Here is a 27,805-nt window from a genome sequence, read left to right as displayed (position 1 = left end):
AGAGGAGTGGCTGTGGAGGATGTTCTTGCTAGAAGTTCTCTTGATGTGTCCTAAGACCTAAAAGCTATCATTTAGTGACCATCTGCCATGTACCAGACGTTTTGTGTACGGTACACAGTCTCCTTAAATTCACTACACCCTGTGAGCGAGGTAGTTAGCCCCATTTTGCAGATAAAGAAGCCAAGGGAGTAATTTTCCAGAGTTACACTGTTGGGAATTCAGGTTTTTGAAACCAGGGTCTACCTGAACCCATACTCTGACAGACTGTGCTGTGTGGAAGTGCTACTGGAGAGATGGAAGCTCAAAGGGACCTAAGGGATGAGTTAGCTCTTTGTTGCAAAAACCAGCTTTTACCCTGTAGAACAGAGGTTCTCATCCTTTCTCAATCATAGGTTCCTTTGATAATGAGAGTGAAGGGATCCCCCTTAACAAAATTGTATGTTTGTACTCTGTCCTATATAATTTCAAGGAGTATACACTTCCCCACCACCAGCTCAAAAATTTTAATAGTTACCAGTAGCACAAACCCTTGACACTTTTAATAAGTGTGTTCGAAGCTATTCATTTAGGCTGCACCTAACAGTCACCAGCAGAGGGTTTCATTCCAGTAAATAATGGCACACATGCATGATGGAGTAGGGTTCAGGCTCCTCATATGTATATGCTTACAGAAAGGTCCCCAAGCTAAGTTGTTGGGTTAAAAAAAGCCAAGTGCAGAGCTGCGTACTTTTTTCTAAGAGTTACATACATTGCATATGTATAGCTTACCTCTGGGAGGACTCATGAAGCTGTTAACAGGGTTGCCTCTAGGGAAGCAAACTTCAAGTTATGCTTTTATACAACAACAAAAAATTCTTTTTACCATAAGTACAGAGGACTCACCAGCTAAATAAAAACTCCATACCACAGAAACCAGACTGGCCTCCTCGTAGGCAGTGGCTCCATCCCCATCCTCATGGTCTCAGGCTGCCTGAGCTGTTTCTAGAAGCTGACAAACATGGACCACTGATTTTCTCAATCATCATTTTTATTAATTGGCTTTATAGGCTAAAGTGCATAGTAAAGACAAAAAAGGAAATGCATACATAGGAAAAGGATATTTTTCTCACCAACATTAGAAAGACCTGAGATGCCTAAGTGTCTGTTCTAGGAACACTGGACTGAGGGAATATGTATGCAGGCAGCAGCAGGCCTGGGGGCTGGCTTCTGGCAGGGGTCTGGGGCCTGCAGAAGCTGCTGGCATGCTAACCCTGCCCAGGCAAAAGCTGTAGTAGTGTTGGGACAAAAGGTCATACTTTGGATAGGTGCTGCTGGTTTAGTTCCATTCAGGGCCTTGGGGAACCAGCACTGCTACTGAACTCCTGCAGGCAAAGAAACCACCATTCCAAAGTGCCAGTCACAGGAGAGGGTATGAGGGATCACTCCTTAGTCAGCCTGGGCCTGCTGCAGAGCCCCCAGCTGTGGGTAGTCGCACTTTCCCACTCTGTGAACATGTAACTGGGTCAGGGTTAGTCACGGAAGTCTTTGTCTTATCACATGCCTCCATCTCCGGGAGTGAGGATGCCCCAGGAGGAGAGTGGGAGGGATTTTTGTGCTCCTTGAAAGGATAAGCAGTTCATAAACAACTCCTCTGGGCCTCTGTTTATTGGAATTAAAGTTAGTCTACAAGTTAGGGCCTGGCAATTAGAATGAGTCTGCTTCACTTGAGTTCATACTCTGTGCCCCCGGAGCACTGCATTAAAAATATCTGAGTCAGGACCCAGAGATACCAGTAGGTAGCCCTAGGTGGAAGCCCCAAACATGCTCCAGAGAGCCTGTCCACTAACTTGCAGGAGAAAAAAAGAAGGTATCTGTTAACTTTGCTCTCAGTTCTGGAGGTAAAGTGCTTATTCTAGCGCAGGGGAAATCTAGAAACAAACGTGGGCAATCCCTAAAAGTGGATCCTTAAATAGGTACTAAGACTAAAGGACAATAATAAAAAACAAACTTCGGTTCCTTCGTAAGGGAGCCGATCCCAGCCGGGTGGTGGCTAGGCACAAGGCAGCGGTGCACCATCTTCCTACATCATCCTCCGGATCTCCTCAAAGTTCATCAAGTTGTTGGCCGTGTCAGACCAGGCAGGGTGCTGGGCTCCATCCATCTCAGAAGCAAGCTGATTGCTCCTTTCCAGAGTATGATTTATGCCCCCGATCACCTCCTTGCAGTCAGGACATGTGCCCCTCTGCATGGCTCCCCCACAATCGCTAATCACGTAGATGTGACCATTGGGGCACTTGAACCAGTGGCCCCGAGGATAACCCATAGCATTGACTATCTGCACTCGTTCTTCCTCTGAGATGCCCAGGCCAGAGCAGGGAAGAATGGTTTTCAGAGCTTCCATCTTTTTCTGCACAAACTTTTCATCCTCCTGGGTGAACTTACATGTTCTCTCGAGGATCTTCCGGACACTGTAGACCTCTTCTGCTGTGCTACCTCTCAGCTTCCCCTCTGCTATCTTGCAGCGGGACAGGAGGTTCACCAGGTATGTGAGCCTCTGGATTTCACTTTGGAGGTCATCCAATTCCTGGCTGGTAAAGCTCAAACGCTTCTTGGCTAGCCAGTCATGGACTTGCTCTAGTCGACTCCTCACTCTCTCTTGTTCTAAGACATGCACCTTTTTCAGAGAGTCTGACAGGCCAGCCAAGCGGTCGTAGAAGCTGATGTAATTCTCAACAAGGCCCAGGTCCTTCACTGACAGATTCTTCTGGGCCAGCTTCTCCTTTAACATCAGAAAGTCTGTAGGAAGCAGCTGGTGGAGGAGGCTCTTGCTCTCCAGGAGGGCCCTAAGTCGTTCCTGGCTGGTTGCAATTTCCCCTGCTGAGCCCTGAATCTTTTCCTTGACGATTTCAATCTCTTCCAGCCGCCGTTTGATGCTGGTTCCATACCTCAGGTTTTTGCGGATGGGCACCTGGCAGATAGGGCACACTTTCAACTTGATGGCAACTTCATCATCTTTCTGCTCATTCATGTAGAAGTCCAGGGCTTGCACCTCAAAGATGTGGCTGCAGTCTTCTAGCTGCACAAAGCGGGCGTCAGGCTCATCTTCAAAGCCAAAGAAGATCTGGGTGACTTCTTCCTGGTGGCAGACACGGCACTTCTTGGGGCACGGTTCCCCACACAAACCGATGCAGGGGTGGCCACAGGCCAGCAGCTTAGTACAAGGCACGTAGCATGGGGGTCGGTCGCAGGGCTCAGAGCAGAGTTTGGTGCACTGGTAGTGCTGGCAGCGCCAGACACAGGGCTCTACGCAGGGGCTGCACAGTTCCCCACACTTCTTCTTGCACTGGCTGTGGACACAGCGGTTCTGACAGGTCCGTTGGCAGGGTGGGCACTCGCCGATGCACGGCTCCTGGCACTTGTGTGAGCAGATGAGCAGGCGCTTGCAGGGCTGCTGACAGCGCTCATGAAAGCGCCCTTCGAAGCAGCTGTGGCAGGTCCCGGGACAAGGATGCCCACAGTCCAAGATCGTGCCACACTTGGTGGTGCACTTGACTGGCAGGTCATACACGAGGTCTTCCACATTACCACATTTCACCTGCTGGCTGTGCCCACACTTGAGTTTCACGGTGACCATTTCTGAGCAAAACCGCACACAGTCTTCACCGCAGGGATGGCTACATCTGTGCCCACATTTCAGAACCTTGGGGCAAGGTTCTTGGCAGCAAAAATCTGACTCAGGCATGGAACAAGGAACCATTTGTTCGTGACCGCACCGAGGAATGATTTTGCGCACCTTCACCTGACAAGGCTGACACTCCTGGAAGCAAACAAGAGGGCACCGGTGCCCGTCTTGACAGATAACCTTCTGGCAGGGCTTCATGCATTGGAACTCCTTGTGTGAGGAATCATAGGGGTGGCAGGCACGGGTGCAGACATGTCCACAGCCCAGCCGGAACTCACAGGGTAGGCTGCAGCCTCCTTCGGGCACTTTTTGGAAATCAGAAGCTTTGGATACTAAGGTGTGGGTATCAGGATGGTTCTGGCAGCACAGCTGGAGTGTGCGGCCTATTTGATTGTTCTCTCGAAGGGTATGGATGATCTTGCTCCACAAGGGCACCTTGGCTAGCATCTGCATGTTTCCGATGCAGTACATACCCTTCTTGGCACGGGACAAGGCCACACAGATGCGGTTGGATATCTGGAGAAAACCCACCTTGCCCTCCTGGTTGCTCCGCACTAATGAGAGGAGGATGATGTCATTCTCTTCCCCTTGGTATTTGTCAACTACATGGACCTTGACGCCAGCAAATGTCTTGGCTGGCATGAGTTTGCGCAGGCAGAATAGCTGCCCCGTGTAGGTGGTGAGGATGGTGATCTGGGAGGGGAGGTACTCCTGGCACAGGAAGTACTTGCACAATTCTACCACAAAGCGAGCCTCATGCTGGTTCTGGTGGCTTTTGCCTTCTTGGATTTCCTGTTCAGGAAAGTTGTGTTCTACAAAGAAAAGGTTGGAAGCGACCCCCTAGAAAGGAAAAGAAATGGTATGTCAGAAGGTTCACTCATACAGTTCTTCCTATTTTCAGATGTACTGGCCACTGACCCTATTCCAGGGAGAGACTTAGCGAGGCTTTTTGTATACTCTGTACCATAATCTTTAATTCTGGTGTCAGTCACTACTGTACGTTTTCTTTTGGGACCATGGCAAGTAGGAAAATGGATACAGAATTTGTCTATTTTAACTTCTAATATATTTGATATTATAATTTCCAACAGCCATCCATAATCCAACTATTACGGTTCAGCAAACAGGCAGAAGTTATGATGATGTTGAGCGAGCAGCTAACTTACAAGCACTCCACTGTGCTGATTGCTTTACACACATTATCTCCCTCAAGACAATAATGTAACGAGGCAGTACCCATTATTCTCACTGTACAGAAGATCAGGACATTCAGAATTGGTGTTATCACTTGCTCAACAGTTACACAGCTGCAGAGCTGGGATTCAAAACCCACGTCTGTATCTCTCAACTTCTACACCATTTCTACTTAGTGACGAGCTTTTAAAAAAGTTGGCTCTAGATCCTTCTGAAAACCCTTTTTCATCCTAAGGTAATACAGCCTCCTTGGTTGTTGATACATCACAGAAAGATCAAATAGGACAGACTCACCTTTATCTTCTCATATTTGAGAACAGAGGGATGATTCTCCAGATCCTGGTAAATGTAGGGGGTCAAAAGCCGGGCAATTTCAGGGCGCATGCGGTGCTGAAATAAGACACACAGGTCATTAGAAACATGGGCAGAAAGAAGGTGCCTGGCTGGCTCAAGTTGGTATAGTGTGTGACTCTTGATCTCAGGGTTGTGAGTTCAAGCCTCACATAGGGTGTAGAGCCTACTTAAAAAGAAAAGAAAGAAACATGGGCAGAGAATAAAGGGACAGTTTTCTAAAGACTAGGTTGCTGGTGGAAAATCTGGAGGTAATGTGAAAGAATAAGGAGAAAAGAGCAGACTGTAAACAGCTCTTTCATCCAACACAAACTCAGCTCATCTTGTGGTATTTTATTTTTTTTAATTTTTTTTTTCAACGTTTATTTATTTTTGGGACAGAGAGAGACAGAGCATGAACGGGCGAGGGGCAGAGAGAGAGGGAGACACAGAATCGGAAACAGGCTCCAGGCTCTGAGCCATCAGCCCAGAGCCCGACGCGGGGCTCGAACTCACGGACCGCGAGATCGTGACCTGGCTGAAGTCGGGCGCTTAACCGACTGCGCCACCCAGGCGCCCCTCATCTTGTGGTATTTTAAAACAGAAAAGAAAAAAAGTCTAACAGTCATTGAATTACTAAGCCAGTTTTTTTTTATTTAAAAACAAAATTTTTTTTAAATGTTTTTATTTATTTTTGAAGGAGAGAGAGAGCATGAGTGGGGGAGGAGCAGAGAGGGAGATACAGAATCCGAAGCAGGCTCCAGGGTCTGAGCTGGTAGCACAGAGCCCAATGCGGGGTTCGAACTCACGAACTGAAATCATGACCTGAGCCGAAGTCGGACACTTAACCAACTGAGCCATCCAGGCGCCCCTAAGCCAGTTTTATTTTTATGAGACCTTTCTTGCTGGCAACTGGCAGGCTCCCAGGAGACTTCTCCTGAACATGTGGTAGGTAATAAGAGAGGTCCGGCTTCTTACCTGGTAATTTAGACGGACGAAGGGAATGTTTACTTTCACCAGTCGTTCAAAGAGGGACACCTCAAGGTTGAAATTCTTGGCTAGATCATACACATTGGCGCTGGGACGCAGCTGAGAAAACAAACATGTTTGAGGACTCTCTACTGACTTATTTTATCCATCCAATCATATACTCACTTAACCACCAACCTACCCATCAAATGTTTTTCAAGTGCCTTCTATAGGCCAGGCACTGCTCTAGGTACTGACAGGCTAAGGATAAAGAGTGACAAGGACATGAAGGCAAGAAATAAGGGTGATGTGATGGAGTGCCCAGGAGTGGTGGTTCCTTAAATAGGCCTCCCTAAAGAGTGACACCTGAGGTGATGCCAGCATGGAGGAAGTTGCCTATCATTTGAAAAGCAAGGTATGAGGGAGCAGGAAGGAGGGCAGGTGGTGGGAACACAGTGAGCAAATGATGGTGATATGAGAAGTCAGAGAAGCAGGCTGAACCTGAGAATATCTGCCTCTTTAGGCTACTTTAAGAAGCTTGATTTCTGTATTAAGTCAATGGGAAACCACTGGAGGGTTTTAAGCTATAGAGTGTCATGATCTTACTTTTTAAAAAAATTTCACTTTGGCCCCTTTACAAAGAATAGATTAGAGGACAGCAAAAATCAAAGTAGGGGAACAAGAAGGAGGCTGTTTTAATAGTCCACTTGAAAGGTCATTATGAAATGAATGATACTATCTCTCAAATATACCCGATATCTAAGAGCACCTGCTCTTAGATTGAATGTGGGAGGTGAGGGAAAGAATCACAGAGAGCTACTAATAAGTTTGAGGACTGGTGAAGCAGAGAGGCCAGGGTCTTCTGTCTGAGTGCAACCCTCCAAGAGCCCTCTCTCTTCATCTTCCAGGGGCACCTGCCCTACCTGCTGGTGGTCCCCAATCAGAATGAGGTGCTGGCAAGCTTTGCTCAATGTAGCAATGGTGTGGGCCTCAAGGACTTCAGCAGCCTCTTCCACAATGACAATCCGAGGCTCTACCTTCTGCAGGATCTGACGGTATTTGGCAGCACCTGGAGTCAAGAGAGAAGAGGCTCCTCTAAGCTGATGCACTGGAGGCTGGAATCTGAGTCTGTGAAAACTGAGTCCTCACATCCATCCAGGGCTGTGGTGGCCACTGAATGAGAGAATAAGTGCTAATGAGTGGTCTCCAGACCACCAACACCCATGTTGGTCATTGTCAGGTTATCGAATGCAGCAGGGACAAGTGGGTGCATTTTATCACGAGTTCCCTAAACATAATACACTTTTAATAGCTTTTCATGGCCTTTCCCTCTAACCTCCTAAAAAAGCTTCTCTTTACCTATCCTAGATAATCTGATAAGAGCTTGGCACCAGGAGTGAATGGCTGGATCTGGTAAACTTCCCCAAGCTTTCTTACCTGTGGTTGTCATTCCTACAACCTGGGCATCTTTCAGGATGTGCAGGTCTTCCTGGAGCCTCAGCTCAGCCATTCTCTCTGCTGACGTGCGGTACTGGCGCTCATAGTTGAGGATCTTTCGGCGGGTGTCAGCCTGGTACATCTGTAGCCACAGCCTGGAGAATGTGAAGAACCAGAGAAAGAAGATGTGTGCTCTTTAAGATGGTGGAGGAACCCCCTGCAGTGTGTATGAGGTGGAACCGAGACCCTTGAGGAGCTTACGGGCCACAGAGGGAGAGGAAGGAGAGACCTAGGTTTGCAGGGAACCAAGATTCCAAAATGCCCAACAAAAAGAAGTACAGAGAGATGTACACAGGTGGCTAGGAGCTAAGGAGGAGAGTAGAATAAAGAATATGGGTTAATTATTGAGAAGAGAGTAAGGGACTTCAAAAGCTTCAAGAATTTCTCACAAATTCTCCTTGGCACATCTCTGAGTCCCGTTCCCTAATTCTCCAGTCTCATTTTACAAGTAAAACAGATCATGTCACTACTCTGCTACAGAATGTTCCAAGAGCTTTTCGGTACTTTTTGAAAAGTGGCTTTTGATAACCCGGCTCCTCACCTTTGCCCCATGAGTCCCTGCAGTTAGGCCCCTCCCACCTCTCTGACCTCACTTTCCATTTCTCTGAGCCACAGCTATGCTGGCTGCCTTCTTTCAATTTCTCAAATAGACATACTCCTTTCCACGTCAAGGCCTTTGTGTATGTGGTCCCCATAATTTCATCTGCTCCCCATTCCCTGCTGGTCTTGTTAATGTCTACTAATCCTTCACATCTTGCCTTGTCACGTTCCTGGATACCTCAGACCAGCTCAAATCCCGTGTTCATATTCTTAGCACTCATTGTTCTTTTATTTCTTAGCGGTTATGCCCATTTGTTAACTTTTTATTTGTGGAATTAACTAATTTGTCTCCCTGGATAAACTCTAAGCTCCATTTAAAGGTAGAGCCAAGGGGCGCCTGGGTGGCTCAGTCGGTTAAGCGTCCGACTTCGGCTCAGGTCACGATCTCTCGGTCTGTGGGTTTGAGCCCCGCGTCAGGCTCTGGGCTGATGGCTCAGAGCCTGGAGCCTGCTTCCGATTCTGTGTCTCCCTCTCTCTCTGTCCCTCCCCCATTCATGCTCTGTCTCTCTCTGTCTCAAAAATAAATAAACGTTAAAAAAAAAAAAAAAAAAGGTAGAGGCAAGTGTCTATTTTATCCCATGTCTGCACCCCTAGCACTCAGTTCACTGGGGATATGCAACCAATCATTAGTTAACACTGTTGAAGGTTGGGGTGGAGGGATGGGGGGGTTATGTTGCAGGAACAGAAAAGGAACCCTTTGGGGTAATCACGTGCACTGGTTGGGAGTTAGGGGGAGGAGGCAATGGGCATAAATACCTATATAGCTGCCAGCGAGAATTCAGGTCCAGCTGCCAAACATCTTGGATTTCACTGGCCTCAGCCTCAGTCATGGTGTTGAGTTTGCGAAGTTCAACCTTCACTTTCTTTTTCATTTTCTTTTTCTGGCTGCGCTGAGTCTGTGGACATCATTAACAGCCAGGGTTACCATCTGAGCAGAAACTGGCTCAGTTCTAAGACCAAGGTTGAGACCAGAGCACATTAAAAAGGGGCTGTCACCTCGGAAGAACTTCCTTGAATGTCTCAAACTCTTCTAACACATATCCATTGCAAAGTGGCTAATTGGGGGCTCTGGATCCAGTCTGCCTGGGTTCAAAGCCGCATCTACCTCTAGAGTAAGTTACTCAACCTTTATGTACCTCAGCATCGCCTGCTACAAAATGAGGAATAATAACAATACATCTTTGCAGGGTTGCTGACTTGACTAAAGGAATAAATACAAGAAAGCACTTAGAATAGTATTGACACTTGTTATCACTGAATGTCCTTTGACCACATTCTATTTCTCATTCCTAAAACATGTCATGAAAAGTAGTACAGGTAGGTCTTTCTTGTTAAATGCTGTACAGGGCCTGCTAAGATGGTCTTAATGCCATCATATCGAGACAGTACCTTTCACAAGAGGGTGAAAGGCACCATTTAGGAGAAAGTGCTCTCCCCTGGCTCTGTCACTAAGGACTGGCATGAAAGATGGATGTCACAATGTTATGAACTTCCCCTTAGTTCCAAACCAAACCAATCAACTCCCCCTGAGGCCACGTGGCAGAGAGATGCCCAACCCATAATTCCAAGTATTAGGATCAGATTTGAACTAGAAGATCAAGTTAAAAGCTAGCAGACCAGGGAAAATTGCATCCAAAGTTGACTTTGAAAGTCTCTTAAATCATGAGTTTAGAAAATGTTATTTTGAGTATCCAGTACTCTACCGTCATAGTAATGAATGGTAAATTTGGAGGACCACTTGGTTCTACCAAAGGAATGACCAGAGGAAAGTCTGGGCATTCACATTATTCTGGCTTTAAGAGAAATATCCAATTCCAGAGTGAATAAAGGATGAGTACTCCCTCCAGCCTGTAAGGCTTGCTTCATTCTGCTTTACTTGAATTCTCTAAAATCTTAATGTATTTTTCATAGATTCATTCGTACTTGAGAAGATAATATCCATGAAAGCATCAAGCACTGAGACTGTAAGTGTTTGATCTGACCCATATGTGGTGCATTTTTCTGAAAGTTCAAGAGAAGCCATTTGGCCACCTGCTTCCTGTTTTTCTAAGTTGGAATTTCTTGCCAGCGCCCCTCTGAAGGGTCATAATTTTTATACTCTTGGGAACTGGACCCATCTTATACTACAGTGAGGACAAGGTGAATACCTTGTGAGGACAAGGTGAATACGCTGCTATAACAGAAATGGGTGAAAATAAGGGGCTGCAGTTCTAGTCAGAACAGATGTTCTCAGGCCTGTTTCAGGAGAGTTTAACCCCACCATCTGGCAGTAATAACTGAACTCCCATTTCCCATTCTGTCAGGGCTTCCAGAGGCCATGAGGAAGTGAGCTTACCTCCCACTCTCCTCCAGTTTGCTCCTGACCACCTGTTGTCCCGGGGCCATAGTTATCGAGCCTCATGGCCAGAAGCACTTTAGCCAACTCCTGGACTGCCCCATTCTCTTCCTTCTTCCGCCGACGAAGTCTAACCACCTCTTCCTCCTCAATCACCCGGTCTGCTTGAATTAGGTCAGCCTCCTCGGCGATCTCAATCAGCGAACCCTCCTCTTCTCCTTCTTCTTCCTCCTCCTCCCCTTCTGCCTGGGCTAAGAGGAAAGCAGGCAAGACAGGGGTGAAACTCTTGAAGCCAAAGAATGGAAGGGGACACTTATAAGAACTTAGATGTACGAAAACATTCTCAAGGGGTTTAAGTGGTTACTTCTAGCAGGGGAAACTGGGAGAAATGAGTGTTAGGGGAGGGAGACTTAGGTTTCCTTATATACTTTTTTGTTATATTTTTAAATATCATATAAACATATCCCTTTTTAAGAAAGGTTTCACTTATGTCAAATACACAAAGGAAGATATATGATGTAAACGGGCAACTTAAAGGATAATAACAATACATAAAATGAACATCCAGGGTTGCCTCGGTGGCTCAGCTGGTTAAGCACCCGACTTTGGTTCAGGTCATGATCTTGCAGTTTGTGGGTTTGAGCCCTGTGTTGGGCGCTGTGCTGACAGCTCAGAACCTGGAGCCTGCTTCAGATTCTGTGTCTCCTTCTCTCTGCCCCCATTCCCGCCCCCGCTCATGCCCTCTCTCTAAAATAAAAACATTAAGAAAAAAAAAAAAATGAACAACTAGGTACGTCCCACCCAATTTGAGGAGAAAATCCCCAATTTCTCGAAGACACTTGTGGGCCTGTCTAACCTGAATTTTGTATTGCTCATTCCCTTCCCTAGCTTTTTGAAATAACCTTACTATATACATAATGCATACACATCTCTAAACAACACATCATCTAATTTTGGCTTTTTTTTTTCATTTCTTGAGCTCTACATAAATGGAATATATGTATTTTCCTATACCTTGCTTTTTCATTCAGCCTGTTTTTGAGATTCATGTTGCCATATATGCTGTAATTCATTCCTTTTCACTGCTGTACAGTATTTCATGATCTGAATGGACAGTAACTGATCCATGTGCTGTACAAATATTGATGAATATTTGAGTTTTCTTTTTCTATTATTTGAAAGTGGTGTACCAATTAATATCCCCACTAGCAGTGTATCATAGTTCCTACTGCTCCACCTTCTTGTCAATATAGCAAACTTGAAAATTTTTGGCAATCTGATGTGTAACAGCATCTCATTGTGGTTTTATTAGCTCTTTTCTAATGAGTACTTTCCATATGTTTATTGACCATTACAATTTCCTATTTTGTGATGTGCTTGTTAAGTGTCTTTTATTTACTTTACTATCAAGCTATTGTCTTTCTCTAATTGATTACAGCTCTTTATATATTCTAGGTATTACTTTCAAGTTTTAGTCTCCGGTCTTTACCATGTTCCACCTTAAGATGTGATTCTTGGTAAACATGCACTCTTACCTGTATTTTCAGGTCCTGCTGGAGCAACACTTTGGGTGAAAGAACCGACACCCAGGCCCAGCCACTCCAGCATCATGGAATGCTTCCAGCCCTGGAAGCAAATCCATTCACTATCCTGAGGAAGGAATTAATTATCAGTCATGAGAATTCCATGACAACCAGTGTAAAGGAAAGGTTTCTGAGAAGGATCAAAAGTAGTTCTCTTAAAATTCAGAGGCTGCAAGCTGGCAACCCTTGGGCAACGGGACCATTAAATACAACTTGTAGAGAATTTTAAAAATAAAAATTTCTGCTCTTGACAAAATCAGGATCTATGGCAGCAATGAGCCTGCATCTGAGATGGCAACAAATGGCTAAGAGTGGGTTGCTACCATTTCTTTTCCAGTCTGCCAAGTCCTCTCTACTTTCCAATGTCTCACACCCAGCTTGCTTTAGTCATTTATAGATTGACTGACTGACCCCTTCAGGCTTCTGGGTAACCCTAGAAATCACCAACTCAATGATAACAGAGCTACCATTTCAATGGGTTCCTGGCCAACCACTTTACAGGAATTGTGTCAGTTACTACTTAGAACATCCTTTGAACGCAGGCATTATTACCCGTTTGACTGTTGAGAGACTGCTGACTATCATACTGGCCATGGCACACAGTCTATGTTACCTTAGGTCACTAAGGTCACTAAGCCTGACTTCCAGGCTCTCTATATAGGCTGGGTTGCCTTATGATTTTGCTTTATAGAATAATCTCTTATAGCATACTAATTAAGTGGTTTATAAATACTAACTTGTTTATCCAAATAATAGTCCTATACCAATTACATTGATCTGTTACAAACCGCCATTTCTGCAAGTCAAATTTACAAATATTAGCAATTTCATATGGTTCAACTTAATGTTATTATTATCCCCACTCTATAAAACAGGAAGCAGGCACAGAACAATTAAGTAACTTGCCAAGTGCAAAATCAGAATTCACATCCAGCATGCTGACTCCAGAGTCTTGCTCTTGACTAGTATACTCAGCCACCTCTCCTCATGAAAAGGGACTTCTCACATTATGGCAGCATCAGATTATCCTAACAGCTAATGCTTCGCATTGTTGCTTCTGCTAGAGACTGCCTCCAAGTACTGAGGCAAGAGAAATGCTTACAGCCCCCAGGATGACCCCTACCTGTACTGGTCCATTCATCAGGCTTTTCCAATGCTGGGGGGAGATGTACTTCTCCAGGTGCTGTTCCCGTAGTACACCACGCATGGTACACTCCAGGGTCTGGGCCCCTTCATGCAGCTCTTGCTCTGACTCCTTCATTTGTGTCACAATCTGCCAAAAACAGAGGGAAAGAAATGATAAGCAAGTGAGATCATCCCCTAAACTCAGTTTCTGCCATGAGGGAAAACAAAGCTAAAACAGGAACAGCAAGAGAGAAGAAATAAATAGACCAGTCAAAAAAGTCTTAATTTAAATAATCTTAAAACTGAAGGGTTACTATCTAAAACGTCTAACAGACTCCTACCAACCAGTAAGAAAAGGAACAAATAACACAACAGAAAAACAGGCTAAGGATACTGTTGTGGAGACTACTTCTCTTTTTCTTGGTAATAGGGACTCAGAGTTTTGCTTGGGTACACTGCTGCCCTGCTAGAAGATGACATTACGCTGGCCAATGGGCTGTAAATAGGGCTGTTGGTGGTTTGCGGGGGGAGTAGCCTTAAAAGGTCCTGGCAGGGGCTGGGAGGGGTGGTATGCTCCTTTCTGCCCTTTTTCCATCTTGATTTTGAGGGCAAAGGTCACACCATGGGATTAACAGATGGAATGCTGGAAGGAACCTGAGTCCTTCACCACTTTGTGGAGCACCTATTTCCTCTGGACTGCCTACCCAGAAAGCCACTGCTACCTAGTCTATTTCTACCATGAACTATCTCAGATATCCAAAGCTGGGACTCACACTCATGTAGGCCCTTCGGAGGTGCATGGGGAGGTTGCGACGGAATTCCCGCTTGTTCCTCAGCTCCCTCAGGGTGAACTGCTTCAGGATTTCACTGTTACTCCTTCCACCCACCCGCACGATGCTGGTCTTTTGACACTTGTAGATGCCTATGGAGCAAAGTGGAGCATAGCAGAGGTGAGAGGAGCCACGCTGGATTCCCTCAGGTGAGAGCTGTATGTGTTTCGGATTGTTATCTCAGCTGGTTCCTTAGGGAACAAACTGGTACCTACAGGAATCCACCCTATTAATGACCAAAAAAGCCTCAGAGATGATATGACCTGTAGAGCAGTAAAATGTGTACTTAAGAACACAGGCTTTATTTTTTTGAGAGAGTGAGCGAGAGCAAGCTGGGGAGAGGGACAGAAGGAGAGAGAAAGAATCTCAAGCAGGCCTCACATTCAGCACGGAGCCCAATGCAGGGCTCGATCTCACAACCGTGAGACCGTGACCTGAGCTGAAATCAAGAGCTCAACCAATGGAACCACCCAGGCACCCCAGAACATAGGTTTAGAATCAGATATCTGGGAACCCAAACCTTGACTTCACCACTATTGCTATGTAAACTGGGGCAAGTTTCTAAACTTAAGGCTTCAGTTCTTCATCTGTGATTTGAAAGTAAGCACTTAGTAAATGTTCTCTGTTATTCACTCTACAGGTATTTACCAACTGGTCACTATGTGCCAGGCATGTGCTAGGTTCTTAAGATATAGCAGGTAAAGCACAGACTCTATTCCTAATTTGTTCTCAGGTCTCACACTCTGGCACAGAAGATACACGTTAAACAATTTCTCATAATAGCAATAAGTACAGTAAGTACTGTAAGTACATGATGCTGTAAATATATAAGAGGGCAACTTACCTAGTTTGGGTGGGGTAATCTAATATTTAAACTGAGATATTTAATCTGGGTGAAAGGAAGATATGGAAAATAATATTCAAGGAAAAGGAAAAACATATATTTATTCATTCATTAATACAATTAGTATTTTTTTGAGTGCTAGAATCCATAAATATAGCAAGAAAGAGGACCAACCCACACAGTGTTTATGGTCTAGGGTAGAAACTCATACAATAAATTGTTACATATGTATTAAGTCTCTGAAGAAAAAATACAAAAGGAGGCTTAACTTTGTCTGGGGGCAACTGGAAAAATACACCTGAAGAGATATTTAAGGGGAGATCTAAAGAATGAGTTGGAGTCAACCAGGCTAGATGATAGATGAAGTCAAGATGCAGAGAGAAAAAGTGTCTTCTAGAGATGGGGGAACAGCATGGCCCAAGGGAGAAGCTGGAGGAATTCAAGGAACTGCAGACAAATCAGTGTTGTTGGAGTTAGGAAGAACAAGGGAAGAGGAAGGAGATAAGGTTCAGAGTTGGCTGGAGCAGACCAGACAGAGCCTGCAGGTCATGGACAGGACTACGGGCTTAGTTTAAATAGCAATAAAATTTAAGCTACCGAAGTTGGTGACGGTTCAACTATAAATGTCTTGATAGAGAATAATTTTGCCTAGAATTACCTTCCAGAAACTGGTCCAAAGCATGATTAGTATAACATACAACCAAGATGGGGAATTTCTGGACGCTAATTTGCCAGACAGGCTCATTGGTTAGAAGTGCCTGAACGATTTTTAGACCAACGTAGGTTTTGCCTAAAAAAGAAAGAAAAAGGAGAGTTAAAAAAAAAAAATAAAGACTTTCTAGAAGGCGTAATTAATTACTTACAGCAAATTATTATTAAAAAAAATTTGAAGTCATACACTGAGATGGTTTAAAAATCCAAGAAGCACAAATGAGTATTTTACAAAAAGTGTCCCTGCTCTTCTCCCAGTCATCCAGTTCCTCTCTGGGAAGCAAACCAGTATTACCAGTTTCTCCTGTAACTTTCCAGAGTTAGTCATTCTATGCAAATGCAAACAAAAAATGAATATAGTCTTTCTCTAGCCTTCCCTTTTTTTTTCAATGCAAATAGCTGCAGACTATTTTCACTACTCTACATCTTGCTTTTTCACCCAATGTACCTTGGAGATAGCTATCAGCACATAAAAAGAATCCCTTCTGTTTTTTGCAGCTTTAAGATATTTTTTCACAACTGTAAGGTATTTTTTAGCCAGTTGTTTACTGGCTACTTGCTAACTCTCATCTAGCAAATTATTTAGAAATGCTTTCAATATACCACAGACTTGCCTTTGTGAAAGGAGGGAAAAACTCAGAAAAATCAACATTCAAGTTAGAGTTATGGGCTCATTAGTAAATGGCCAATAATTAATTAATTATGTCTACAAATAGCTAAATCCTTACACTGTCAGGTTGAGAAGTTAGCCACTGTTCTCAAAAAATCAAAGGTGAGTGAGGTAGCAATACAAGAAAATCAAAGATTTCAGTATAGCAAGATAAATAACAACAATTTCTTCCTTCCTTTTTTCCCTTCGTTTGGGTTTTTTTTTTTTTAAATGAAGTAGGCTCCACACCCAACATGGGATTTGAACTCACGACCCTGAGAGCAAGAATCTTGTGCTCCACAGGGGTGCCTGGATGGGTTAGTCACCTTTTTCCCCTTCAAGTAAGTATTGAGTGCCTAACAGGTGTCAGGCACTGGGTTAGATGCAAGAAATACCATAGTGAGCATAACAACTATGGTTCTTATTTTCCTGGAAAATACAGACTTGTAGAAGAGAAAGATAATCACAGAAACAAATGTAAAATCATAAATGTGGGAAATGAGAAATACCCAGTACCAAAAAACCCATATAATTGGGATTCTGGCCTAGTCAGAGGTTAGAAGAGACTTCTCTGGGGAAGTGAAAACTGAGTTAAGAGTGGGCAAGAAGGAATAGGGATAGGGTTGGGAGGTTTCTGCCATATTCCAGGCTAAGGCTTGACTTCAGCGGGAGACGGGAGATAAATAGGCAGACAGGGGAGAAGTTTCAGAGGTAACATTGACTGGAATTTGATAATGGTTTGGCTAGGGTGGGGAACAGAAAAGGAAAATTAGGTTTCTAGTTGCAGGACTGGATGGATAAGGATACCTCAGAAGGAAAGAAAATCTTTATAATTTAACATTTACTTTGGCTCCTTCCTTTCCCTTAGAATAGATACTTTTTGGGATTCCCACCTCAAAAAGGACCCCCTTTACTGCTTCCCCCTCATATTCACCAGTTCTTCCCTAGTAACCATTTATGTGTGTGGCTTAAGCTAGCCTGAAATTATTACTACACTTGGAACTAATGAGTCCTAATTCAAATGATAACATTAAGGGAAATTAACTGCAACATGTAGATTTTGAATATACAAAAAGCTCCTCCAAAGCAGTAAGAAGTCATTCAAAAAGAACCCAATCCACAGAAGTAGTAATATAAATAGCCAATAAACTGACAAAAGGATATTTAATTTCATTCTTTCAAAAAAAAATTTTTTTTTTTTTTTTTTTAAGAGAGAAAGAGCAAGAGACTGCGAGCGGGTGAGAGGGGCAGAGGGAGAGAGAAAGAATCTTAAGCAGGGCTTAAGGAGCTTGGCGCAGGGCTCGATCACACGACCCTGGGATCATGACCTGAGCTGAAATGAAGAATTGGATGCTTAGAGCGCCTGGGTGGCTCAGTTGGTTATGCAACTGACTTCGGCTCAGATCATGGTCTCACAGTTCATGAGTTTGAGCCCCACGCTGGGCTCTGCACTGACAGCTCAGAGCCTGGAGCCTGCAGCCCTCTTTGGATTCTGTGTCTCCCTCACTCTGTCTCTCTCAAAAGTAAATAAACGTTAAAAAGAAAAAAAAAATGTTGGATGCTCAACTGACTGAGCCACCCAGGTGCCCTTCTAATCTCATTCTTAATGAAAAAAATACAAATTAACCACCGTGACATAATTTCCAGGGAGTGATTTGGCAATATCTATTAAAATTACACAATTATATATTCTTTGATCAGGTTAGGAAATTTCTCTTCTGCATATGTTTTGTTTGTATATGAAATGATTCACAAACAAGGCTATTCACTGAAATATTGTTTGTACTAATAAATCTTTCCACACGGGACTGGTTAAAGACATTATTCCACTGTATGGAATATTATGCAATCATAAACAAGAGTTACTACTTATGTACCAATATGAAAGGAACACCAAGATATTTTCTAAATGGACCAAGCAACATGTACAAGATGATTTCTAGCGTAATGGGTTAAAAAAAAAGTAAGGGGTGGGGTGCCTGGCTAGCTCAGTCAGTGGAGCACACAACTCCTGGTCTTGGGGTTGTGGGTTCAAACAAGCCCATGTTGGGTAGAGAGATTACTTAAAAATAAAATCTTAAAAAAAACAAACAAAAAGAGGGGTGCCTGGGTGGCTCAGTTGGTTAAGTGTCTGACTTCAACTCAGGTCATGATCTCACAGTTCCTGAGTTCAAGCCCCACATTGGGTTCTCTGCTGTCAGCACAGAGCTCACTTCAGATCCTCTGTCCCTCGCTCTTCCCTGCCCTCCCCCGTTCTGTCAAAATAAACTTTAAAAAATTTACAATAAATAAATAGAAAGAAAGAAAATCATAAAGTACAATAAATATATTCAATTCAACCATTTGCTTGAATATTTATAGAATACCTGTGGAAGGATCAACAGGAAGATAACATTGTTTTAGGGAAAGGAACTGAGTGGAATGGTGGGAAGAGAGATTTAAAAAAATTTTTTGAACCATTTTTACTAAAACATAAAAAATAATGGTTCAAATTTTTTAACCTCACAGATCAGCAAAACCTGCTGATCAGCAAAAAACATTGAGATAACACACAATACTGGAGAAGATATAAGGAAATTGGAACACTAGTTCATTCTTGGTGAGAGTGTAAACTGGTACATCCTTTTTTTCTTTTTTAAGCCTTGAAAGCATCTCTTTAATTATGCATATTTTTCCATTATATAGGTGTTTCTTATCAGAAAAAAGTTTCCATTCAGTTACATAACTTTTTTTTTTTAACGTTTATTTATTTTTGAGAGAGAGTGAGCCAGCAAATGGAGAAGAGGCAGAGAGAGAGGGAGACAGAATCTGAAGGAGGCTGTAGGCTCTGAGCAGTCAGCAAAGAGCCCGATGCTGGGCTCGAACTCACAAACGTTAGATCCTGACCTGAGCCAAAGTCGGAAGCTTAATAACTGAGCCACTCAGGTGCCCCAGGTTATATAACTTTTTATTGTGAGTTGCTATTACTTTATCTGTGTTTTTTATTTTTCTAAAGATTTTAAGTAAATTCTACACCCAAGATGGGGCTCGAACTCAGAACCCTGAAATCAAGGGTCACGTGCTCTACTGACTGAGCCAGCCAGTCAATAACCCTATTAGTGTTTTTTAAAGACCTCTTTCCAGGGTTTTTTTGTTTTTTGTTTTTTTGCATGTGTGTGTATCCTTTATGGAGGATAATTTAGCAGTACACACTATAACTATTAATGTGAATTCCCACTTTAGGAAATAATAAGAATACCTAAATATAAACACATACCAGATACATAGATATATAGATGATGGACACTTACCAAAGCACTCTATGTAATGACAAAACAAACAAACAGACAAACAAAAAACATCATGGTACACTCACTCCTTACAGTGAATGCAGGCATAGTAAAAAGAGTGAGACACATTTCTAAATGTGACTGGAGTGTAACGAATGTAAAAAATGTCTGTAACATGTTATAAAAATAACTGACCATTTATGTTATTGAAAGAAAACAAAAAGTATGAGTGCATGTATGTAAACATAAGAATACAGACACAGAGATAGATCAATGGTCACCTTTGAGAACATCTGGAAAGATACACATCAAACAATAGCAATTATCACCACAAAGTAGGATTTAGAGTGGCATATGGGGATGAGGGTGCAGAGAGGCATATTTCCATGAGAAGTATGGTGTAGTAGTTACAAGAGGCAGGACTCTATAGAGTCAGTGCCTGAGTTCAAGTCCTAGGTCTATCACTTACCACCTTTATGAACTTCAACATATTATTCAACCTCTTTGTCTTAGTTTTTCATCTGTAAAATAGAATGGTTTCTACTTCACAGAGCTGTTGTGAGGATGCAATCAGTAGATACAACACTACTAGCAAGTAGTAAAATGCTACTTGGCACACAGTGCTAATGTTATGTATTTGATATTATTTAATTTAAAGTAATATAAAATTAAATAAAAATTAACATAGCCTTTGATGAAGCAAAGGTCATGCATCTTCCTAAATTTGACCCCTCAGCAGTCTTCTCTAACCTAGTGACTTTTATTACTATGCATACCAATGGCTGCCTACTGGAAAATCACCATGAACAGCTTTGTAAGTAGGTTTGATGCCCATTTCAGGAGAATGTTTCTAATCAAGACACTCAAGAAACCTAGAGACAAGCCTCCCTTACCTATCTCATAGGGAAGAGGTCACGTGATCTGAAAAATTCTCTTACCTGTTCCAGGAGGTCCTTGAATAATAGCCAGTTCCCTTGTGAGAGCAAACTGCAAGGCTTCCATTTGGGAGTCATCCAGCTTCAGGGCTTCTTTTGAGGGCCACTGGCTAGGATCTAAGACATTCACTCTGGGATATCTTAAGCCTTCGGCATTCCTCAGAGAATCCTCAGTGGCTGAGGGATTCTTCATTAAGGGAGTGAAATCATATCTGCCCCCCATTAGCAAGTACCTTGGCTCCCTCACGTAAGAGTCACATTCCACAATGTTCCTCTGGAAGGGGACATCCTCCTCCTGGACCTCCTGAAGTCCTTCCAGGACATGCCTATAGGCCTCAAAGTATGCAGTTGTCTCCACCATAAGGAAAGAGTCAGAGGGCTGGACCTCCGCTAGCAGCTGTTGGCTCTGCTCATTGAAAGAGAGCTGGACAATTCCTCGGCAGAGATCTTCCTGCTCCCGATTAGACACGGTGGCAAAAAGAAATGTTTCAAAGTTGTCCTTGGACATGCACACCAAAGATCCATAGAGCAACCGCTTGGAATTCTGCCAGCGAACAAACTTTAGTGGTTTTGTGTCAAACTGCACCTTGTAGACAATGCCTGATGAGGAACACACGGGGGTGATAATCCTGGTATCAAAGTAGATTCGAATGTCATCAAATTTTCTCTTCCTGAGGCCTTGGTCTTCAAAGCTTTGGAGAAGTTCCAAAATGCCTTCACGTAGGGGTCTAACAAAATCTTCTCTCAGGAGTCGGAAGTGGGTATCCAGATAGATAGCAGTGCTGTCGTATTTTCCGGTAATGATGTTGGGACGAAGGAATGGCCTCTCATCCAAGTGCACTTCATTGTAAGTAGGATAAATGGGCATGGTCCTGTAGCTCTCAACGTGGTCCTCTGCCTCAGGCTGCACTAGAGTGTAGGTATCCACTCTTAAAGTGCCCTCTCGCCTCTTCTCCTGCAGATGTTCGATGATGGTCTGCACCTTTTCCAGGTTCTTCTCTGTCTCCTCTTCTATGTCAACCCCAGAGGCTCTCAAAGCGTTAAGAGAAGCTGGCAGGAGGGAAATGAGCATGGAAGTTTCCTGCACAGAGCTGGCGGGGAAGACACTTACAAGGTCCTGGAGGAGAGAGATGATGTTGCTAATGTGTTCTGGATATTGGTTTCGAATGTCAGGGATGGGTTCAGTGACCATTCCTACCACATAAGTTGGTAGGCAGACTTTGAGGAATTTGGAGTTCTTCAGTATGCCCAGGACATGGAGAACACTCTGGCGGTCCATTTTGGAACTGCAAGCCTTCCTAAGAACCTGGCAGATGAGCTCAAGGAAGTTGGATTTCATAAAAGAATGAGACAGGAGCTCTTTCAGCCCTAAACTTGTGGCAAGAGTGATGACCACCTCAGAAGGGTCTTTCTGCAGAAGACTTTCTAGGAATTTGTAGCCCAGTTTCTTCACTTGCTGTGGTTGTTCTGCAGGCTTCTGGTGTGGGGTTCGCCACTGCTGGAAGTTTTCATCAGACCACGGTGGTCTGTGGTTCCTTCCCTCCTGGTTGCCATTTCTCCGCCTAGCATCATTTTCCTGACCACGTCTTTGGCCTCTAGGTTCATCACTAGTGCGCCCCTCATGGTTTCTCCTTCCCTGATGTGGATTCCTGCCCATAGCCCCAAACCTTTCTTCTCTTTGCCGTACAGGAACAGCATGGTTGGTGGCCCTAGGCTGCCTTCCAGGCTGGTTAGCTCCTCCTCTGAGAGCATTCACTGGTGAGTTATTGGCCTGATTTCTAGCTCTTGGTGGTAATTCTCCATCCACAGGCCCTAAACCACACAATGGGAATACTGGGTAAGCACAAAAGTCAAGGTACAAGGAAATCTAACAGAACAACAAGGGACATACTCTCATTTTCCAAAACAACAAAGGAACTTAGTAGGTTTTCTTTGCAGAGAAAAAAGACTTCCTATGAAATCATGTAATAAATGCAAAATAGATTACTGTGGTTGCAGCACATACTATGAAAACATTGTTTTTTCAAAGGGTGCAAAAGGGAAAAAGAATAAACATTTGTTGGGGCGCCTGGCTGGCTCAGTCAGAAGAGCATGCAACTCTTGACCTTGGGGTTGTGAGTTCAAGCCTCATGGTGGGTATAGAGATTACTTAAATACATAAACTTTAAAAAAAAAAAAAAAAAAAGAGAAACATTTGTTGAGTGCCTAATCCGTGTTAGAGGATAAATACTTGCAGTATCTCATTTAATCCTCATGAGCTGAGATTATTTCAGAGGGTCAAAAAGATCAGTTCATTGCTTCTGAGTCTTCTGCCAGTACCAAATAATAGCCAAAGCATGAATTTCAGAGCAAAACAGTCCTGATTCAAATCTTGCCCTTGCCACTTCCTCACTGTATAACCTTGAACAAGTCAAATACTTTCTTTAAGCCTAAGTATCTATGTAGGTGTAAAGACTAAACGTTTGTAAGATGCTTAATAGTATACCCAACATGTAAAAAGTTCTCATTAATGTTATTACTAGTGGCACTAGTAATACTTTTCCATTGGGAATACTCTATTGATTTCCAGGCCACTGGATCTGCCACTAAACAATTATGTTACAGTACAGGCAACACAGGCATCAAGTGGGATAAAATTACAGGAGAAATGCTTCTTGAAATTTGTCCAGCATCAGATGGCAAGGGGGAAGGTGGGGTTTCCTTTACCAAGATGTTTTTGAGCTAGTCAATACATTGAGAATGAAACCGAAAAAGGAAACTCAAATTTGTTTTAGGAAACTGAAAAATGAAACTCAAGTTTTTCTCCTTTCTGAAGCACAAGTTCATCCACATAGTATTATTTACTACCAGCCCTCAGATAAGAAGTTGTTGGGGGAAGGAGGAGATATACCAAGTCCACACATGAAAGCTAACATCACCCTGTGGATGAAGCTGAACTTGTCTTCCTTAATTTGCCACACCTTTCAGAAGTAAATTTGGCCAAATTAACCAAGAGCCCACTGTCTTTCACTTTCGTTTCCTATAAAATTGATGGAGCTGACCCAACTTGGCAGAATTACTTGGAGCTTTTAAATACAAACAAAATAAGATTGTGTACAATGATGTGAGAATAAAAATGTTATGAATGCACATCATATTCAAGATGACTGTACCATTTCATGACATTAGATGCTAAATCTATTTATGTGCACTTTTCCTTGTTTTGTACTTTGCAGAGAAAATTTTGAGGTGACAACATAAAGGAACATTTGGCAAAATATAAACCCTGTATTACTGAAGTCTAAATTTTATAAGTGTTACCTTATTTACTTTTCAAATTCTCAAAATATCAAAAGAAAGTCCTTCTAATATTTCAATCTGACCCAAAGACTTGATGTTTTGAAGAATTAAAATTGGTATTGTTTCTCATTCTTTGAATAGTCACACAGCTCATAAAATTCTACAGTTCTTCCTCAATTATTCTACAGCTAAAACTCAGATGACATGTTGCAAACTTAGGGAAAAACAGGAATCCATTTGGTTTTGTTTGAAAGTTCTAAGCAAATAGAAAAATCATAGCAGTAGAGTAATGTTTTTGGAATGAGCTTTACTTTGGTGACTAGGATTCTAGACATATGCCATTAAATTAAATACATATCCATTAGCCATGTATGGTTATTAAGAATCTTAGACATGGTTAGCCTGAATTAAGATGTGTAACTTTGAACACTGAATACCAAAAATAGGGTAAACATCTCATTAAAGTTTCTTTATACTGATAACACCTTAAAATGATAATATTTGAGGAGCGCCTGGCTGGCTCAGTCAGAAGAACAGGCGACTCCTGATGTCAGGGAGGGGGGTGGGGGGGTGTCATCAGTTAGAGTCCCACCTTGGGTGTAGAGATTACTTAAAAATAAAATCTTTAAAAAAATGATAATGTTTGAGTATTTAGGGAAGTAAAAATACTGAAATTATTAAAGTACTTGACAATAAAATGTTTGTATTCAGTTACTACAATAAATGACATTATTTGGATATACTCATTTAAACACATGTTAAATTACTATTAAATTTTTAAAATGGATTTCATGTGTTTCTTTTTGCTTTTTAAAAAATGTTTATTTATTTATGTTTGAGAGAGCAAATAGCATGAGTAGGGAAGGGGCAGAGAGAGAGGGAGACAGAGACTCCCAAGCAGGCTCCGTGATGTCAGCACAAGGCCAGATGCGGGGCTTGAACTCACAAACCACAGGATCATGATCCAAGCCAAAACCAAGAGTTGGGACACTTAACCAACTGAGCCACCCAGGCACCCCCATCTTTTTACTTTTTTAAATGATGCTACTAGAAAATGAAAAATTACATTTCTGGCTTGCATTATGTTTCTTTTGGGTAGTACTGCTCTAAAAATTATTTCCAATTCAGACACCTTATCGCTGTCTTTGTTAATGTGAACTATACCCATTCATCAGCTCTTAGGAAAAAGAGAGGGTTGTCTATTTTTCAGTCATTCATGCTGTGGCTAAGGAATAAGCCATTCTTTACTTAAGAGAGGCTGTTAGTCTTAGGCGGGTCTGCTCATCCATAGGAATTCAATTTCCTTCCCATTAAGTAGAAAATCTTGCTCACCTCTGTGGTTAGTATAGGGATTTCTTGGCCTGGCCTCCAAACAAGGTCTTCTGTCCTCCATGTCTGAGTTACCTGAATTCCTCCACGCTCACGTTATTTTCGGTTATCTGGAAATCTGCACAGATTGAGAGAGATCAAGGGCCCTGAAACACAGCAGCTAGCAGAAAAATACCCAAAACAGCATCAAGCCAATCCTCCTGCTTCCACATCTTAATGATTTGTAAACTAAGAGTTAAACACAGATTTAATCACAGGCACAAGTGTTCAACTCTGTGAATGCCCAGTATGATATAAAATGTTAAATTCACCATTTAGGTGATTTCAAATTCCTCCCTCCCTCTTATCCTTGCACTTCGTTGGGGCAGAGGGAGTGTCATCAATTCCCATTCAGAACTACTGTTTGGTTTATGTCTTTAGCCAAGTTACTTAATCGGTTGCTAGGTTTCATTTTCCTCTCCCACGAGGCAGACAAATATTGTTGCCAGGGAAGAAAGAAGCACATTTTTGTTAATCCAAAAACCATGTATTCACCATGCCATCCAACAGTTATGCTATACAGAACTCTATAGCTTACAGTATTCTACAGTTTGTAAATAATTAGTGAGCAGTTATCCCTTATCCTATCGTTTGGAACGCAGCCAAACCGATTAAGCCCTCTGTTCTACTGAATCAAAGAGAAAAAATTACATATTTCAATAACCAGAGGCTTAGCATCTACAGAATGCTGTTTCCCCAGGACCAGCTAGAAATCTGCAGTTTTTTCCTTCTCCTTTCTTCTTAAAGATTTTTGACAGTGATCCTGTAAGAGGAAGAGGAAGCCCCTTTAAGGGAACTTCTCAATGCAACCCATACATGTCATATGAGCCGAGGCTAGGGAATGAGTGGGTGACTCAGAGTCCCCAGCAAAGGGATTTTTGAGACTGTCCCTGTAACTGACTTTTAAAATATTCATAGTTGGAAACTGTGAATAGATTTGGCATTATATGAGGAGTAGCTTTTATCCTCTTCAGAAAAAGGAGTCCTTTTCCTTCCTGCCGGGAATATTTTGGGTGAATCTCTTCTCTCATCTTATCAAACCCAGCTCTCAAGTGCATTCAGTATTTTGGGTGTGTGTGTGTGTGTATGTGTGTGTGTGTGTGTTTTAATTAAAAAAAAAATTCTGAGGAGAAAATGCCTTCTCCTCTGGTTGAAAAATACTAAAACAGAAACTCAAATTTTCTGAAAAGGGGTAAAAGAAATGGGAAAAAAGAAAAAGGGAGGAGCAGAGAGAACAGGAAATGCTATGAAAAAAGGCAGACTAAAGTGAGTTTCTTTGGGAATCAAGGCCTAAAAGGGCAGGAAGAAGAAAATCAGTGATGGTCAAGGTGGTAGAGGGGTCATATCAGAGAAGGGTAATGGGGGGGGGGGGTAGGAGGGGGGATGGAGGAGGCTGAAACCAGAGGCCGGAGGTGGGTTATCAGGGGGATTCTCCAGGGTCCCGAGAGGATAGAAGGAGGGACGGAGGGGTCACCGGCAACCAGGAGCCCAGGAGTTTCTGATGGAGATATTATGGGGTCGGTGGGGGGGGGGGGGGGTTAGGGTTAGGACCGGGAAGTGGCTAGGCTGGGGCGGAAATGGCAGGGAGGTAGAGGGGCTTCAAGAAGGTCTGGCTGAGCCCCGCTGGGGGGGGGGGGGGGAGGCCGGTGTTGGAAATGGGGATGAGGAACCCAGGTGCTGAGGGTGAAGGAGGCGGTGGCCGGGGAGGACACAGGAAGACGAAGGGGGCGGCCGGGGCAGAAAATGAGGGCAGACATGGGGGTGGGAGGCGGAACTAGCTGATGGGGCCGGAGGCAGAGGTGGCGACGGGGGCGCCGAGGGGGTGGAGGGGCTCTGAGGGACGAACGTGGGGCTCTGAGGTGGGTGATGGGGCGGCGTCCTGAGGGGGCGGCGGGGATGCTGAGGCAGGTAGGGGGCACTGGGGGCTGAGGAGGCGGCGGGGACGCTGAGGCGGGCGCCGGGGCTCGTGGCGGCAGATGTAGTGGCGGGGCGGCGCGGGCGCCGGGGCTCGCGGCGGGCAGAAGCAGGTTCGGGGCCGGGGCGCGGGACGGGGGGGGGGGGGGTCACTCACCCGGCTCCGGCGCTTCTTCTCGCAGCCACAGCCGCCGCCGCGACTGGTGCTCGGACTCCGGCCCAGGCTGGTCCGCGGCCCCGCCCGGCGCCGCGCACTTTCGGTTTCCTTTCCCCCCGCAGACACTGGGCGGGGCGAGGGGCCGAGAGGAGGGGAGGAGGAAGAGGGGAAACAGTGGAGTTGAGCGGGGGCGGGGAGGAGGAGGAGGAGGAAGAGAAGGAGGAAGAGGAGGAGGAGGAAGAGGAGGAAGAGGAGGAGGAGGAGGAGGAGGAGGGGACCTCTGGGCTGCGAACGATGCTCTGCCGGCGCCTCCGCCCTCAGGCCCGGCAGGGGCGGGTGGACGGACTGGTGTCGCCTCAGCTCCCCACGGCGGCGGGGCCGGCGGGCTCGGGCGGGCGCGGCTGAGGGGAGGGGACTGAGGAGGGCGGGTTAACAGCGCCCAGGGCCGTCGCAGGCCTGAGCCCGCCCCGGAGGAGGGGGAACCCGCCGGGTGGCTTGGTGCGTGTGAAGCGCGACATGGCGGCGAGGCCGACGAGCCCTTGTGGCCCGGAGTGT

At 44.1% G+C, this 27,805-nt stretch overlaps 1 protein-coding gene across 1 annotated transcript; it reads right to left on the bottom strand.

Moving 5' to 3' along the window:
* Nucleotides 1-1,009: 1,009 nt before the first annotated feature.
* On the bottom strand, nucleotides 1,010-27,805 carry ZNFX1 (zinc finger NFX1-type containing 1). The gene is made up of 14 exons (XM_043553702.1): nucleotides 27,251-27,805; nucleotides 25,144-25,258; nucleotides 20,536-22,344; nucleotides 15,627-15,758; nucleotides 14,068-14,216; nucleotides 13,293-13,442; nucleotides 12,122-12,236; nucleotides 10,587-10,837; nucleotides 9,008-9,147; nucleotides 7,592-7,746; nucleotides 7,078-7,223; nucleotides 6,164-6,274; nucleotides 5,150-5,245; nucleotides 1,010-4,501 (listed from the first exon to the last, which is right to left on the bottom strand). The coding sequence occupies exons 2-14, from the start codon at nucleotides 25,202-25,204 to the stop codon at nucleotides 2,060-2,062; spliced, it is 5,757 nt and encodes a 1,918-aa protein (XP_043409637.1). The 5' UTR covers nucleotides 25,205-25,258; nucleotides 27,251-27,805; the 3' UTR covers nucleotides 1,010-2,059.

This window comes from Prionailurus bengalensis, chromosome A3 (genome assembly GCF_016509475.1).
Source record: "Prionailurus bengalensis isolate Pbe53 chromosome A3, Fcat_Pben_1.1_paternal_pri, whole genome shotgun sequence".
In the NCBI taxonomy this organism is placed as follows: Eukaryota; Metazoa; Chordata; class Mammalia; order Carnivora; family Felidae; genus Prionailurus; species Prionailurus bengalensis.
This window is presented reverse-complemented; position numbering and strand designations above follow the sequence as displayed.